The sequence below is a fragment of the Salminus brasiliensis genome, chromosome 25, assembly GCF_030463535.1.
Source record: "Salminus brasiliensis chromosome 25, fSalBra1.hap2, whole genome shotgun sequence".
NCBI classification, from domain to species: Eukaryota; Metazoa; Chordata; class Actinopteri; order Characiformes; family Bryconidae; genus Salminus; species Salminus brasiliensis.
Window position 1 is genome coordinate 5,955,843 of NC_132902.1, and position 18,013 is coordinate 5,973,855.

Below are 18,013 nucleotides of genomic sequence, written 5' to 3' on the forward strand. Positions count from 1 at the left end.
CTTTTATGCTATGGGAATGTAGTACGCTTGTAATGGTGGATATAGACACTTTTGTACCTTTGAACTAGAATGATGCCGTCATAGCCAAATAGCCAAGTCCTAGACACGGTCAGTGGGGTTTTTTAAAAAGTGGATTTGGGCGGTTTTGTGATGAAAATGACGTATGATTTCTCTGAGGTTTTTTTTTTTTTTTTTGTCCTTCCCCCATCCTTGTTTTTCTTTCTAATTTCCCCTTGCTCTCTCCCCTGCGTTCTCCCTCTCTCTTCCTCAGTTCGCTCGGATGGAGGGATTCACTATGTTAAGTTGCCTCGTGCCTCCAGTGCTTCTTTTGTGCTGAGATTCCTGGAGACTCTGTGCCACCACCTGCAGTGTGAAAACCTTTTCAGCAGTCAGCCTTTCAGTCCACTCACCGCTAACAAACACAACGGCTATGACAGGGGCAAGTCAGGTACGTACACGTTTGAATGTTTGTGTGTAATACAGCTGTACATATAACCTTTTTTTTTAGCGGTAATAGGAGTGCATTACAAAAGGCTGTGCATTACACAAAACCAGTGGCATGCCGGGACCCCTCCCTGGTGTGTAGGGGTGGCAATATTTCCCCAAGTGAATTTTTTTATCACTAGAAATAGAAAGGAAAGGGTGTGTTTAGAAAGTGGATTACATTCTGCTTCAGTCTGATATCGTCATATAGACGATGGAATCGCAACAGTACTGCTACATTCCAAAATACCCCTTCAATATATTGTACATTAGTATAAGGCACATTAGTGAACCCTTAATTTGTTAGACATAGATCTAAATATTTGATATTTGACTCATATTAAGATCTTATACCCAAAAGTACCCAAAGAGCTTTTGTGCTCACAGTAGAATAATACATCTGCCATTATGTAGCTGGCTCATCTCGATATTGCATTGATAGCCGTTAACAAACAATATATTGTGCAGCCCTTGCGTAATGTTTTTGGATACATTAGTTAAATTATATTCATATTCCCATATTCAGAACTCAAAATTCAGTATATACTGGTATTCGCAGAAACCTCTGTTCTCATTATTAAAACCAGAAATACCTACTTGCTGAAACACGTACTGAATATCCAGGTCACCATGACTCAAACATATTTTGTAGGTGTACATGCGTAAGAGTAAGCACTTCTTTTTCTCACCTGGTCTTCAGTGAAAGAAGAGACATCAGAGGCCTTATCTATCGCACGGACCAGCAGACGCTTCACCAGAGACTCCTCCACGTACAGTACCCCAATGTCCCCCAACCCACAGAGAACGGACACACACTCAACAGAAGGTACAGTATATTCATAACAGCATCTACTTTTTATATCCTCGCACTTCAGGTCAGTATAAGTGCTATAATTAGTATGAGTGAAGAAGTAAAGGTTGTGACAAGGGTTGTGGAAAAAGTGTTTGCCTCCTGTCTAAATGTCTAACACTGAATGCCTTTACATCTTAAACTGAAACCTAATCATATGTAAAAGACACAACAGTACATCTGTGCGTAAAATGAAAGTGATCGACCACTTACTTTCAGTAGGTGTTCACCCCCTTAGCATCAGTAACTTCACAATGGTTAAAGAATAAGATAAGATGAAGAATAAAATGGTTAAAGAACAAGAGAATTTAATCTTGGACAGGCCAAAGTCCCAACCTAAAGCCCTAATCAGTAGGATTAGTTTTTCATGGGGAGTAATGTAATTTCACTACAGGGCCGACGTTCCTGGCTACACATGGCTATCCATGGACCATTGGTTCTTTGGTAACCGCCTCGAACTTGAGCAGATAATTGCTTGTTTTATTCCCGGGTTTGGCAGTTTTCCATAATTAACTGAGCCATGCTGCAAAATGTTTTGCCACTCAGTCCGACTGTTCCAGCAGCAATGTGATGGCAGTGCATACGCTCTATAGTCCACCAACCAAAAACAATCAGATTTTAGTTTGACAATTAGCAGTTACATGTTAATACCATGTATGTAGGCTATAGGCTACTCTACACAATGAATTACCTGAGGCTGCCAAAAGTGTCATGCCTCTGAGAAGGGGTTAATATAACTTGAGGTTACGTTTGACTTGTCTTCGGTAAAAGGCACTGGAATCTTTGTTGATGTGTGAATGTGAGGTCTGTAAAAATGACATTGAGTTAATTAAAATCACTAAAAAACTGTTGTAATAATTAGGTTACCCCACCTCTCCACGTGAAGCTAATCCCATCCTAATAGGCATCAAGTCATATTGAAATGTTGTAGCAGGACCTAAAACAATCAATTTGTGCCCTTTTCCTTTTTGTTATTTTATAACTGTAAAAGATTAGAAATAAAAAGTAATCTTGCTTAGATTATTTATCAAAACATTCCTAATAATAATAATAATGTAATGCATGATTGTAAGTCAGGTTAGAAGTTGATCAGGATAGGTTCAGCAATGGCTAAGGTAACTGGTTTGCCTTAGTTCCAGTAAACAATGCTAATGTGGCTAACAAAATGAAAGTTGACAAGCAATATGTTCTGCTAACGCTGGGTCACTGTTAGCCACATTAGCTCTGTTTGGTTGATGTCTCCCTTTAACCGAGCTAAACTGACCCATGCTAAATTTCGCAAGGGCCTCGATTAACATTGTGGCTTAACATGGGGGTGAATGACTGCTGTGTTCCAGGGGAAACACCCGACGCCTTTTCAGAGAGATCTTGGCGGGGTTCTTCTGAGCAGAAGCACTTGAGTTAATTGGCGGAATGGAGTGCTTCCTGCTGCTGCAGCTGAAAGCCCTGTGGCAGGAGATCACCGCCTCCATTCACTCCCTCATTAACCACTCATCCATTCCCAATGATTAAAACTCTCCTTCATCCAGCCCCCACGCCTAATTAATGTGCACACATTGTTAAGTAATTAAGTGCCTCAGACATTGGAAGGCTATTGGCAACCTACGGTTTTATGTTGTTTTTGGGGGGGGTTGTGCTGAACTGAGTGCAGTGGCTTGGTGTAGTGTATGTGGGTGGATTGCTGTGTGTTGCATCAGATGTGTGCATGTGCGAGTCTGCAGAGTACATTAGTGTGAACTTCTAACCACTTTCGTTGAGACACACTTCTAAGAAACATGCTGTAGTGTGCTTTAGTTTTTATAGCACTGTGACACACTAAGATAAAATATTGTTCTACTCACACAACTGTCCCTGCATCCTCTGAACAGAAACCCTTCCCCACACTGAAAACGGTGTTACCACAGACCAACACTTCACCGAGGAGCCCATGGACACCAGCTCGGCGGTGTCTCGTCCTCCTGCGCTGCGAAGCACGTCTGAGTACCGAAGTCCGTCCGGGAGCAGCCCGCACTACAACTCCCAGCCTCCCCCTCTCCGCCGCATCACCTCCAACCCGGCCGAACTGGCTGCCACACGCACACACAGACGAGTGGAAGGTACGCTATGTAAGAGAGTTTTGCTTTATCATTGTTTACTTTTACCTTCTTCAAGCAATGTCCGAATGCTGTTTTTGATAGTTGTACATATGCTCTAATTCTCTCAGACTCATAGAACAGTGTGCATGTTCAAGTATTTAATAGGACCCAGTTATTTATTTAGGTGTCTGTCAATGCTGATAATTCTATAAGGGTCTATAGGCATACAAATGCAGCAAGACATCTAAAATAGTTTAATATGCTGCTTAAAATACGGTGGCAGGCAAAGGTTTTGGCACAACTGGTCAAAGTATCTGTTGATATAAATAGTTAAGTGTGTAGAAGATGAACTGATCTCCATTCAGGCATAAGCTAATTGTCTAGACTTATAACTTGTGTTGTCTAGATGTACTGATTGATGGATATACCACCAAGAAAGAGAGCTTAAGGCGTAACAGGAAGTTTTTCTTTCTTTTTAAGATCAGTTCTCAGCAGAGTGTGGAAAATGTGCAGTCTTTCATTGCTGCTGCTTAGTGTGATTTTTGAACTTTGATATGTGGGGCCATTGTATGTAAATTAGCTGCTCCTTAAGACTATTTTGGACCTTGTACAAACACCTTTTATCATTATCATATCACACTAGACACCTTTTCGAACATAATACAGTAGAAGTAAATGTGAAATAATTCTTGCTTACCCTTTTGCATTTATAAAATAAATATTTCTCATTTTTAAATGTTAAAAAACCTCCCTACCCCCGAACCAGTTGTTTAGGGGTCTTTAGGTTTTTAGGTTAGCTACATTTCTGAGGATAATTAGCATTAGCAGCTGTTTGAGTGTTTGACTGCATTTCCTATTCTGTTAATGTTAACTCATTGACCTTGTTTGTGTATGAATGTGTCTGATATGCAGCCGCCAGTTCTACCACCGGTCCCGATCACCAGACGACTGAAAAAGAGACGTCCAATAAAAGCCCATCTGCCTGGAGCATAGAGGAAGTGATGCAATTTGTGCGTGACGCTGACCCGCAGGCTCTAGCTCCTCATGCTGAGCTCTTCAGAAAGCATGTGCGTACTTATCTGTTCGCTGTACCATCTTTGAAACTATTAATACATTACACTGAGTTGCATGTCAGTGATTGCCAGCCTTTTTGCTGGAATTTGAACTTGTTTTCTTTATTTGAGCAAAACAGGCTGAACTCGTGAATGTGAACACAATCATGATTAACATTATCATGTTGTAACAAAGACCTGTATAACATGCAGTCTCTTGTGAAAACATGTAACACTGTTTTGTAAGAAATTCCAATAAAATAGGAAAGAAGAGGGTCAATACACACGTACTATAAAGTCACAAAGTATGTTTATGAGTAACTCAACCACCTGTACTACAGTATTTGTACTAAAAGACGTCTACAAAAATATAAAAGATATCTACAACTTATGTAGACACAAGTTAAGAGAACCTAATGAACTGACAACTGTATTCTAAATATTATAATTCAAAAGCGCTTCTATTTCTGTAATCCCTTTATCATGCTTTTTCATTCTTCCAGGAAATTGATGGCAAAGCCTTGATGCTGTTGCGGAGTGACATGATAATGAAGTACATGGGGCTGAAGTTGGGTCCTGCCCTCAAACTCTGCCATCACATTGAGAAACTCAAACAGGGCAAACAGTAGCTGGGCACAGCCCGTTTACACAGACTCCAGGAGGGGGCAGCAGAGTGCATCAAGCGCGTTTAAAGAGTCAGCGTTGGAGAAGGACACAGAAGAGACAAGGAACAGATTTGGATGGGCCAAGAAATTGGGCAACAACAGGGTGGCAGAAGGATCTTCTCAGCACACTGAGATCATTTCAGACTCAGTTTAGCAAACGCCACTTAAAACCTCAGCATACCCTTTCACGAGAAGGACCGACACAGGCAGCAATTCATAAACAACAGTGAATTAAGCTGAATCCCAAAGGGTTTCTGTGTTTTGTGTTAATGCACAATGTTGTACTGCCTATACACAAAGACAGAATTTTGCTTACTGGAATTAGTGACTTACACTGTTCTTTTTACTCCCTGCAGACTGAGAAAGACTGTTGCAACAGTTAGAAAAAACTCATTATATGCTGTTCTGTAGGGTGCCGTTGACCCTTCAGTTCTGGGTAATGCCGGCATCATGTGAAATCATAAAAAGCAGAACTACTGGAAGCTGCGGGGTATGATAATTTTTTCTTTTTATATTTTTTCGACAAGACTCTTTTGGTAGGAGAATTAACCGTACAAACTGTTTTCTGTTGTTGCAGCTATACACTATTGGTTAAATCTGGTGCACCATTTTGTACACACCATAAACCAAAAGAAAAGAATTGCTATAGAAGGCAGCTCTCCACTTCTCTAAGATCACAGATTCTTGACTATAGACATCACATGTCAAATTCTCTTGACTCGGCAGCTACAGCATGCTGAGAAAAAGTCTATATTTATTGGTAAAACTGTAATTTACTCAGGATGTACATTGGTATTTTTTTGCTTTTCGTTTATTAGCCACTCCAGTCATGTCACCATTTACCACTCAAGAAATCTTGTTCTTGTATGTTGAACCAATGCATTCGTCTATACACAATGTTACACAATCCGTATGTTTTTATACATTGGCCTAAATCATGCTGCACAGGTTAAAGTTCTGAAGGAACTCACAGATTTAGTTTTAGACAACGTTTTAATATTTAAGTACTAAACAGACTTCTTCTTGTTAAGGATCAACAGTTTTGATGCTGACCCAGGGTCACTCTGAGATGGAAGATGTGTCTTGTGTATTTCAGTGGGAGTGGTTTGGTTTGAAAATCTCTTCAGTTGCCATAAATACTTGGCTTGATTGGCATTTTATCTTAGCGTTTCAACATTCAGTTAAATCTGTGAAGACTCTCATTTTCCAAAAAAACTAAACAATAAAAAAAAAAACAATAAAAAAATGTTGCTGGATATGTCTTAAAATTTCAAGATGACATGTTTATATGCTCTGACAATTAATGAATCCTGACCCTTCATATGTTTCTACATGTTGAGCCATGATGCAGATAAGGTTCCATATTTCAGTGTTGAATAATTTATTTCATGCGTATCCACTCGTTTTTATGAGCACACACCATTGTCTTGATTTCTTGTTGATCCAAAACGAGACTGGATAATCTTTTTTTATTTTTTATTTTTTTATTTATATTTTGTATTTGGATGTTTAGTTTTATCTGCCTAGTTCTTAAGACATCCTTATGTTAACTGTGACTCAGGTTGAAGTAGCTCTCATTTAATGGAGTACTTTTCAACAGTATCATAACTATGGTCATCTTACAATATTTTCCTTTCATTTCAACAGAACAAAATTGCCTCCTGAATGCTCAAATATCTACTTGAAAACAATGTTTATGTTTGACCTCATTTGAAATGGTTGCATTGCCAATACACCTATTTTCAATAAAACTTTTAAAAACCATATTGTCTGAAAATTGTCTTATTTGGAAATTCTTATTTGAGGATGGTTGTCTCCGTAGGTACATTAGGTAATCTTACAGAAAGAAAATAGTATTTAATGTTTTTTTTTTTATTATTATTCTTTAAAACACACATACTATAAAGCCACAAAGTATGTTTATGAGTAAATCCACCACCTGTGCTGCAGTATTTGTTCTAAAATGCTTCTACAAAGATATCTACAAAAATATAAAATATATCTACAACTTATGTAGACACAAGTTAAGAGAACCTAATGAACTGGCAACTGTATTATTCTAAATATTATAATTCGAAAGAGCTTCTATTTTTGTAATCCCTAATTGGATTTTTTTTTTTTTTTTTTGAACTTTTAAAAACCATATTGTTTGAAAATTGTCTTATTTGGAAATGCTTATTTGAGGATGGTTGTCTCAGTAGGTACATTGGGTAATTTTACAGAAAGAAAATAGTATTTGATGTTTATTTTTATTCTTTAAAGCATTTAATGATTCCGGTAACATTTAATGATTCCGGTAAAATATGCAAATCCAGGCATATGTTAATGGATCGGGTATGAGCTATTTTAATCCCAATCCAGTTCTGTTTTTGTTTTAACCACAGTTTTCAGAGCTCCATCTGATCTCCTCAAGGCGCAATTAACGAACAATATTGCCCAGACCAACAACAGATTTCAGTCCAGAGTGAGTACCACTATACACACACAGGAAGTGATTTTACTACAGTGTTGTAAAGGAGCTGGGAGCTGATTGGTCAGGGAGGAGAGTCAGACTGGATGATAAACACTATAAAACATATAAACACTATAAAACGTCATTTTAAGAAAAATAAATGAAATTAATCAGTCCAAAATGTCTCATTGAACTCATTAAACAGAAACTGCTACTAAAAATAAAGAGATGCTGATGCTCAGCATTAAGAGACTCAAATCAGATTGAGGGGCAATTCTTGTCATTGTTGGGTTTTTCTTCTGAACATATTCCCAAATACTGTCCCACAAGTTCTCAATGCTGTTTAAATCCATCACTTGATTTGTGGGGGTATATTAAGTCAGTGTTGCGGTTTGATAGATCTCTTTACACACAGCCAATAAAACTGCTAAATATGAATCCATGTCATATATGTCATATGAGCTAATAGCTGAATTCTTAGCTGAAATTTTTTGACCTTCAATACTCACAAAAAAAAACAAACACACAAGCTCCTCCAATATCTGTATTATGAAGAAGAACCAGAGATATGGCTATTTGCCAGGAATAAATGTTACCACATGCTGTTTCTTGATTGGGTAAATATTCATATTCCGAGAGGTCACTCTCTTTAGCCTGACCACTCTGTTCGTTAACATGTGCTCCTGGGGCTGCCTCACTAATTTCTTGCAGAAGACAGCAGGCGCCTGCAGTGGGCTTACAGCTCTGCCTGGAGACTTTTCTATGCTCTTAGTGAAGCAATCTTCCATTGTCCATTTGCACTGCACACCGAAATCTATGTTGGAGTGGTTGTGCAAACGATCGGGTTCATGTCCTTGTGAATGTTTTATGGGAGAAGTGATCCGCTCTGCGAGTTCTGCATTTGTTGAACTATTCTCATGACATTTCAGCTTATTACCACTGCATGACTCCAAATACTGTTGTTTTGCTACTGACAGGTCCAAAGCAGAGTCCTGCAGAAGAGAAAACTGCGCTTCCTGCTTGGCTCGAACTGGAGCGACCTTAATCCTAAGGTCAAGCACTTCTTGCTGAGAAACTGAAGGGGTAGGCAGCGCTAGTAACTGTAAGAAACGACAGTCAGAATTTCTGTTATGGTTAACTGTGGTTTGAGTGCCTTTGTTCTTTTTTGTAGTAGAAGCCGCACAGGAGGGACCGGAAAGAACTTTGGAGTCTGGGAATGGGACCGGGATCGGGACTGGTATAGGTAGTGGCACTGGCAAAGGGACAATAAGTGGATAAGGCACTAGCAAGGTGGCAGGAGGAACAAGGGAGACCAGTGGTAAACCAGTATAAAGGTATGGTAAAATGGCGTCTTGCGCTGATAAAGATGTGCTGAAAGAATTTGATGGGACTGATCTGGTACCCTGACAAGCTGAGGAACCACAATTTCTAAGAACAGGAAATGGTTCTTGCAGAACTGTTGAGAATTCTGAGCAGTGCAAAGCAGGATCTGGTTTTCCTTCAATGTGCTGAGTTTGACTCAAAGGCATCGATGGGTTCTGAGATGGTCCACAGTTTTGTTCAGCTCCTGACATGTGCTGCTGTTCTGGCATCAGACATGAGGACTGGAGCAAAAGTTGGGAACGTGAATAACGCAAACCTGGCTGATCTAAGATCAGAGGTAAAGTGAGTGAGCCTGTACCAGGTGCAATGACTGGAGTGTCGGCTCCCCCTGGTACCCCCTGCAGATAACCAGGGACCACAACTGGACTGGCCCCAAGGCATACAGGCTGTAGTAAAGAAGTCGCAGTTTTGAGAAACAATCCCAGCGATGGTTCTGTGAGTGGAGTCAACAGGGCAGAGTCTTGTGGTTCTGCGGAAAGGGGTTGTCTTGCAGATTCATTTAAACTGTTGCTCCAGGCATGAGCAGAGGGAGTCCTGTTGTCCAAATCCTGTACTCCTTCAGACAATTTAGCGTGGGTTCCCATGTTCTGATGAGTTTTGCTGCAAAGGTCCTCCATGGTGCACTCTCTACTAACCAAGCATTCGTTTTCCTAGGAAATGAGCAGAAGAGGTCATCAGTCAAACGTATACGTATTGTAATGTATTTAAGTAAGCAGTTTATTAAAGAGCAGCCTAATTCAATTCTTGCCTTTGATACTGCTGCATAAAGGGACTAATGTAAATACACATGGTAAAATGAGTAGTGTTCTTGACCACTTGGTAACCTCTGAACTAATCTAAGGGGTGCTGCTTTAGAGTAAAGCAAAATAAGCCGTTACAATACAGTCTTTATTAAAATGTCCCCTGCGTTGATTTAATGAAGGTATGTGCCCTAGAGAGACACTTGACTGAACTGACAGAGCCCATAAACAATAAAAAGAATAAAAAGACTAAATGCTTTAGCTTTCCCACACCCACAAACTATTCTTATGATTTATGGCAACATTAAAGTCTGCTAAGAAATAAATTGCAACACACACATAATGCTGAATTGAAAAAAAGATTCAAATCACATTTCAGCTGATGTACACTTCATTACACATCAAACTCCTGATTGTGTGAGGAGATAGCTCTATAGATCAGTCATAAAAAGCATAACACACAACAGTTAGTTCCAGCCATGCACGCCATATCTAAACTAAATGGGTTAAGGCACGAGTACTTTTACACAGGTTTAATTAGTTGGTCTGTGTAAGAAGCTGGAGAAGGAACTACAGGCTGTTCAGTGAGTGGTGTTCTTTTCTGTAACATAGCAACAAGCTGCATGTTAAGGACATTAAACATATGAAATGCAATGTTAACCGCTCAATTTATTCATTTATTCCCTACTTTATATATTTTTCAAACTTTAGTATAAAAGCAATAAAAGCAATAGAACACTCGCGGGTGTGTGTTATGACGTTCTATTGCATTAATATACACACGTGTACACCAGGAGCATGACATATTTTTGAAGCTTAATAGGATTTCAAATCGAGATCACAATTTGATTGTTATATATTGTTATATTATATGTTGAAAGAATCAGAGCTCTAACTAGAACAGTGTATGTACTGAAGTAAACACAGAAGTGGATACCTCTTCCAGGGAGTTGCTAAGCTGTTGCCAAATGGTCACTAGGATGGACCTGTTTTTGGTAGGTGCTTGCTATGGTATAACAAGTGATTGACAGGCAGTAGCAGTGGTATCCCAGGTGGTTTGTTGGTTGTTACTAGTGTATTTGTATCATTGCTGCATAAGAAAGGTGCGCAGACCTTTGTATCCCTTAGGAATGAAAATAAAAACGGTTGTTGTCACGCAGAAACCGACTGCGTAAATCAGACTGAACACGCTGGAGTTGGAATGGTGTTGGTATCTCATGTTTACACAGCACATTTTTCCAGTGTTAAATGTAAAATTTGCTGGGGCATATAACACTGACCTTAGCCTAGAATTTGTATCATAAAAAGACAGATTTTGACCAAATATACAGAGCCTGTAAACCAAACCTGTGTATAGAAACTGAATATCTGCACTGCTACATATAAAACTATACATACAGCTGCACACTGCGTACTGTATGCAGATCATCATATCATGACAGTATGTTCTGACACATGATCCGCCCTTACTTATACTGCAATCGGTCACTGCTGTACAACATGAGGAGTTTGAGTGCACCCCCCCCATCCCCTCTCCAGTGGCTGAAACCTTCAGTCTGAAGAGGTTAAGCTCAGGGTAACAGGCCCATATGTAGCTGTTTAGGGGGGAAGCTTTTCATATTAAAGGCCTGAGAGGCCTGTGGTGAACCGCTGAAAAAACACAAACGCTCACAAGTATGTAAATATCCAGAAACAAAACGGTCAGTTTCTGTCAGAGCAATAATGTAGAGTTTAAATCAAACAGTTGGTTTCTCATTAGATGAATCACAGGATGCTGACTATGCCAATGATCTGAGCCATAATGAGATAAAAGGCTGATGAATTATTGACGTGATTGATTTTGCCTTGAGTCCACAATTAGTTTTGTCACGGTCTCACTCATGTGTGGAATATTCTGTTCCAGTCTAGTTGCACAGAAAGAGCCTGAGTTGGCCCGCTCTCGACTGTGTAAACATTTCAACATAACATTTCGGCATTAATGTGTCTTAAGGGACTGAAAGAGTGGCACTTTTTGGACAGTGCTGTGTTGACATTCCTAACCCCTTTGATGTTTTCCATGCATGTGTCAGCTTATGTAAGATGATGTAATTAATAGTAAGCTATAAATTCAAGCATTTGTTTAAACCCTTGGAAAATAAACACATCCACGTCCCGACATTGCAAGCACCATGAATTTCACTTTACGGGCCTGAAAAGTATTAAATGTACCTGCCAAGAACTCCAGAATAAATTGGCCAAATACAAAAAAGTACTTTTAAATGGTTATTCGGATATGGAAAAACTACAAGGTCGCTCGCGCACTGCTCCAATGATTTACACAAGCTGCAACTACTCTCTGGAGGAGGAACTATGCCATTAAGCAGAGATTTCAATGATTTCGTATTTCCAAACACACCAAGTACCTGCCAGGGGCTGCCAGGCTTTTTTTCAGGGTATGTCTCTTCCACAAAACAGCATGGCTTCAAACATAATTTTCCATGAAACCTAAAACCAGTAAATCAGAATAAAGAAGTGCATCCTGTTGTGCCGATATGGCGCATTTCAGTCAAAACTAGAATTTAATTTTACTTGTTACTCTGTAGCACAGCACTCTATCTAACAATAGAGTTCACTGTTTCATGTTTTTATTTCATTTATCAGTGTTCTCTTACTACAACACCCAGCATGCATTACAAGAATGGCCCAGAGTGACAAATTATCCATTGCTAATTGGCTGAAATATGCTGGTGTTTAATCTGACGACTAAGGTATTCATTCCAGCTCCTGAAGGTCTAAACAAATAAAAGAGCTCCCTTGGCTCACAAGCAAAAAAGGAGGTTCAACCGAGCTTCCTCCATGCAACAGATCCCATATTACGTGCTTTAAACACACTATAATCCTGTCCTCTGCGAGAGGATATAGCTGTATCTGTCTGCACACCCACATTTAGGGTGCAGACAAGCTGGCTCAACACTCGCATAAATCACTGCCGCCTCTAACCTTCAGCAGAAAGCGGCCCTGGTTTAGATTACAATGCAATGAGCAAATCTGCACAATGAGAGGAGACAGGCCTTGCTAAATATCCAGGCAAATATTTACTGCTTTGACAATCTCATAAAGCTGTAACAATGTAACAGTCATTCAGGCTAACCTGGGGTAAGAGACATCTCTTCCCGCACGTTAAACCTCAGGAAATGCAGTATCAGGAGATGTTACTGCAGAAAGTGGATCTTTGGTCCCTAGAGGGGTTGAAATGGAAACGTGAGATGTGAGAGAAGACCAAAAAGATTAGACAGAGAAATGTTGGGATAAAACATCACACATTAATAGGACCGTACCTGCTGATTAAAATAGTTTTATTTCATTTTTATAAGACACCCAATAAAAACAGATAAAACTAAATGATAAATAAAATGTGAGAAACCACAAAACCTTTGAGAATGTCAGTACTCCATCACGCCACATCATTCAGGGGTATTTATCAAATAATAATGTATTTAATGTCTTTTCAAATGGGAAGATTCTAATGGTCCTAACTTAACAGGCCATGGCTTCATTAGCCCTTACAACTAGTAGATGTAAAAAGCTAAAGTTTGCTTGATAACTAGAGGAAATGACCACAAGAATGCATATCACAGGCTCTGTGCCACGGAAGACCAAGCTTTGCTTATAATCAGAGGGTTCAGCTCTTGAGCACTGTGCTTCGGTTTCCCAATAGTGTTCCTCTGGGGCCAAACCTTAATGGGCTGAATATGATGTATGTGGAACTTAATGGCCTCCATGTGGAGAGACACTGGGCCAACACCAGACAGGCTAACACCATTTAGAGAAGATTATGCGTGAAAAATGATCTTTTAAGGTAGTATTATAGGCACTTGAGCAGTTGTTATAGATTATGATGGGTTTTATAGACAATGTTACACATAGGTGGTGCCACCCCTATCTTTGATCAGATGATACAGGTCAGTCTAAATTTCTCCTACTGTATAAACGAGTGGGGATTTTGCAGAATAATACTAAAAGTGAGAACCTATTGTTTAACAGTTCAGCCTACAATGGTGTGAGTGCAAATGGGGGTTAACTGTATCCAAAAAAAGGTGCATTTTAAAAGTCACTCACCCTTAAATATCCTCACTCAGGGACTCGCAAAACATCACACAGCTGTTCTACATAAGCAAAGTGTGGCATTGGTGTGTTAATCAAAGATGAAGTTATTTGAGCTTGAACACAATAGAGCAGCTAACCCCCAGAAGTAGTCCTCTCACATTTGGCTGCCGGTTTGCTCTGATGCAACGCAACTGAAAACCCATCCAGACACTTATGAATCAGAACAATGGCACTATCTGCATGGTGCATTAGGATCACATGTGTGAGGGAAAGAGAACCAGAGCCTTAAGCTACAAATGCCTGAGTGAAATGATGCAGAGATTACGTAGTGGTATTTGTCAATGTATCTGAGTGAGAAAGACCAGGGTGAATTTCGTGGCCTTTGCCATAATGGCTTTCACGTTACAGACATGAAAGTCCTCAGAGTCTCCTCCAGAATCTGATGGGGAAGTCTTGCATATTGTATATGCTGTAAAAAAAACTCATTTATGGTAGATAATGTTGCCAAAAGCAGCTGTCCTAGCTTTAATAGTGTTCCATTAATGTTTGCACTATGTTATATTACCAGTATAACTAAAGAAAAGATCTACACCATGAAAACCTTTACTGAAACAATAACATCTTGCAGATGCCTAACAAATAAGAACAATATGTATTCTCTCCAGTAAATAAATTGATGGGCTTTGACTGACTACTGTCTCTCTTTTAAAAAGCAGTCCAGGCTGAATCACTGCTCATAACCTGAATGGGCGGGGCTAATAGTCAGACACCGCAAAAAGCTTCATCCTAATATATTAGAAATGGACTATGTGGACTGAGGAGTGAACCATATACTTTAAAACTTTGAAGAAAAAATAAGATAAACTGTTTTCCAATATTTGGATCATTTAAAGCACAATAACACAGCCTGTTCAATTCTGAGGAATAAAAAACGTAAATAAATCAATTAATTAATTAAAAAAGATACAATGTAATACTTCATAAAACGTTTTGCTTTTGATACATGAACCCGGATGTTACCTTAGAGCAAAAAATAAAATAAATAAATAAATAATAATGATGATGAAAAAATGTTGGATTTGTGCCAGTTAGAGATGACAACATGACCGACTACACACACTTGGCCTTAAATAGGTTCCACCGTAACCACATTAAATTGCAAGTGAAAACCATACAGTAAAAATAAAGTACTTAAAATATAAATAATAAAAATATAATAGTTCTGAACAGGAAAATATTAATAAAACGTTTTTTCAAAATATAATGAAAGGAAACGTTAACAGCGTATTAAACTAAAAACGAGCGTTTTATGTGAAAATAAATATGAACAGTTCTCACTCTTTACTGCGTTGTGAAAATGTCTGAGAGTAACGACAGAAAAAAAGGTACCATATTTTAACTTCTGTCAAAGTTACCTGACCTGAATGACGAACTTTCAGAAACGAAGTGAACAGAGGTCTCGGGTTAACGTGGCGTCTGTCAGATGAACACACACTGAAAGGTGCACGGCGGCCTGTCTGTGTTTTTAATGCTCACCTGTCCTCGGCGTGACCCGTCAGTTTAAGCGCTCTTCAAACGTCCCGCATCCGCCATGTTCACGGTCACGGTCATACTTCTGTATGTACCTGAATGATCAATTATGTTATTGGACTGTTTTTAATCTATCGATCGCTTGGACATGATTCCCTCTTTTGCGCTCTTTCGGAGTGGAGAGGGTCCTGTGAGAGTAAAAGGCAGAGTCTCCCCACCCGTATTCTGGCTAGTCCAGCCTCCTGCGGTGTGATTGGCTAGAAGCTCCCCACTTCGCGGGTTCATTACCACTCCAGGAAAGTGACTGATTAGTACACTTAGTGCCAAGCCCCACGCCCACCCCTTCCCCACCCCCCACCCCCAAAAAAAAAAATAAATAAAAAATTATGTCAGTACACGGGAAAGAGACAGAGAGGAAACAGAGAGGAGGGACGAATGATCAGCCACTTCCCTTCAGTCGACACAGGATAATAACAATAAAAAGCAAAACTGAAAAAAAAAAACAATAAAAAAATGAATCCTGAATCCTGAATACTGAGAAAAATAGCAAATATTCCATCAAGACCTAAAAGATGAAAGCGTGAGTGAGATGATAAAGTCCAGTCACAGGCACAGCCATGCAGGGAAGCGAGGAGGAATCAATGCGAGGCCCCAGAGCCGGACAGCGGGCAGCAGGGTAGGGGAGAGCCAGGGCTGGCTGGACCGGGCTGGAAAAGTTAGAACTGGGCATCTCAGCGGACGGCACTCACGTTTTCATCTTTTATGGTTTAATGGAATATTTGCTATTTTTCTCTTAATTCAGAACTGGTTTATAATTGGTTTTTTATTGTTATTATCCGGGGTCGATCAGAGGAGGATGGGTTCCCCTTTTGAGTGTTGGTTCCTCTCGATCTGAGGGAGCTTTTCCTTGCCACTGTTGCCACTGGCTTTCTCGAAAGGGGATCGGAGAGCTCTGTAAATTGAATTGAACAGACACTGAAAAGTCTATGTAAAAAGGACTAGGCTGTAATAGTTTTGATTCATTTATTAGACAGATGTTAAATAGCCTATATTGTAACATCTGGCATAAATGCACAACTTGGTCAATTGCAAACCTGAAATAAATAAAAAAAAACTCATATAATTTTAGCAGATTTAAATCCACCTCCAAATAGGCCTACTTAAAATAATTAACCATTTCCTTTAATATTGAAAATAAACCATTAGAAAACGAAACCCCTGTAAATAACCCTTGTTATAGCACAGTCCATACCCCTCCACACAACTGAAGTACTTATGGGACGGTACCACATAAGGCAAATAAAAGTTCTTAAAGCAAGACAATTAAGAATTAGTATATTTTCACCATATTAAAATGATATGACATACAGTACTGGTTATTTATAAGAAACAAATATCTTTAAGGATGGGCCAATAGCCCAAAGGCCTGTGTTAAAGGTGGCTAATAGTGCATAGTCCATCAATTCTTAGGCTTAACATTTATTTTTTATAAATAAATATAAATATATTTTAAATTTATTCTTATTTTTTTATCACATTAATCATCCATAAATGTAATATACCACAATAATTGAATGAACAATGACGACTCAGACAATATTATCAGCCTCTTCTCTAAGTTATATAACTACAAAATGTGGAGGTACTTCCCATTTACTTCTGGGTTTCATCAGGCTCCACTGGTACATGGCAATACCCTATTATTAACCCCAATAATTAATCAGTTGAGCAGCGCACAGAGGGACAAGGAATCCGTCCGAAGTGATGATGGTGGTCTGTTGTTTGACAGCCTCCTTTGCTCTTATCTCTAAAAGGCTCATTGTTTTGCCATTCTCCTCAAAGACTGCCATGACCTTCCTGGTGTCCTAAAGCCTGGGGGTCAGGGGCACGACCACAGGCCAGCCTCGTCATCCCAGTCGAACCCCAACCAAACCTCATCTAGAGGCTTAATCAATTATCAATGGCTCTAGTTTCCTATGTAGTTGTAAAACAATGAGGTCTATTGTGGGGTCCCTCTTCAGAGGAATGAAACTCCTCTTTTGTCTCCATGATGTCTTTCTCGCTCATTCTGAGTGACAGATGGATAGGCTTTGGTTCTTCACGGGATTTTGCGGCTCTGACTTTCAGACAAGACGATTGCAGTGGTTGGAGGGTGGCCTGTTTTGAATGGAATCGTAGAAAAGGCTCTCAAAGCCATGACCCATGAGACCAGCAGCTGTGATCTCTCTACGTTTTGACTTACAAATGACAAATATGGTCACACCTATGGTTCAGAGCCGGCTCACTGGGTCATATTTTAAACTCCTTTAGTGCGCAAAAGCAATCATAAATAGCTTGGCCTTAATTACGTCTTGCTTTACAATGTTTACAAAAGATGGAAATCTTAGAAATCAATGACTAATAGATCAATTCTAGGTTGACTTCAACACTGAAATGGATCTTAAATCGTATCAATATTTCTTATTTGGCATTAAAATATATGAATTAAATACATATGTGTGAATGAGATGTGCTAATATAAAATATTAAGAGTACACAACATATTTCTAGAATGTTTCTCAATTCAGGTCATTTTATTTATTCACAACTGGTGTCTCTGAATTGTAACAATAGTGGAACATTTTGCAATTGATTTTATCTAGAACTACATTTCCCACCAGTGGGAAAAACCCTTTATGGATTCTTTGACTTGTAACA

General features: G+C 39.3%; 2 protein-coding genes across 6 annotated transcripts in view; one reads left to right on the top strand and one right to left on the bottom strand.

Annotated features, from left to right (window-relative positions):
• The window catches only part of scml2 (Scm polycomb group protein like 2), a 37,014-nt gene extending 30,125 nt beyond the window's left edge, over window positions 1-6,889 (top strand). For 2 of the 3 annotated variants that reach the window (XM_072671207.1, XM_072671206.1), the window contains exons 11-15: window positions 272-448; window positions 1,184-1,309; window positions 3,202-3,438; window positions 4,321-4,475; window positions 4,964-6,889. In XM_072671207.1, the coding sequence (XP_072527308.1) occupies window positions 272-448; window positions 1,184-1,309; window positions 3,202-3,438; window positions 4,321-4,475; window positions 4,964-5,089 (821 nt within the window). In that variant the 3' untranslated portion in view covers window positions 5,090-6,889. The remainder of the gene's footprint in view (window positions 1-271; window positions 449-1,183; window positions 1,310-3,201; window positions 3,439-4,320; window positions 4,476-4,963) is intronic. The other variant, XM_072671209.1, reaches the window with a different exon arrangement.
• LOC140547928 (retinoic acid-induced protein 2-like) lies at window positions 5,796-15,491 on the bottom strand. Of its 3 annotated transcripts, XM_072671211.1 has the most exons (3): window positions 15,323-15,491; window positions 12,831-12,918; window positions 5,796-9,610 (listed from the first exon to the last, which is right to left on the bottom strand). In XM_072671211.1, exon 3 carries the CDS (start codon window positions 9,575-9,577, stop codon window positions 8,150-8,152), a length of 1,428 nt encoding a protein of 475 aa, XP_072527312.1. In that variant the 5' UTR covers window positions 9,578-9,610; window positions 12,831-12,918; window positions 15,323-15,491; the 3' UTR covers window positions 5,796-8,149. The 3 variants fall into 3 exon arrangements, with proteins under 3 accessions (XP_072527312.1, XP_072527311.1, XP_072527313.1); XM_072671210.1 differs by lacking the exon at window positions 12,831-12,918; XM_072671212.1 differs by lacking the exons at window positions 12,831-12,918; window positions 15,323-15,491 and adding an exon at window positions 12,096-12,184.
• Between the last annotated feature and the right edge of the window lie 2,522 nt (window positions 15,492-18,013).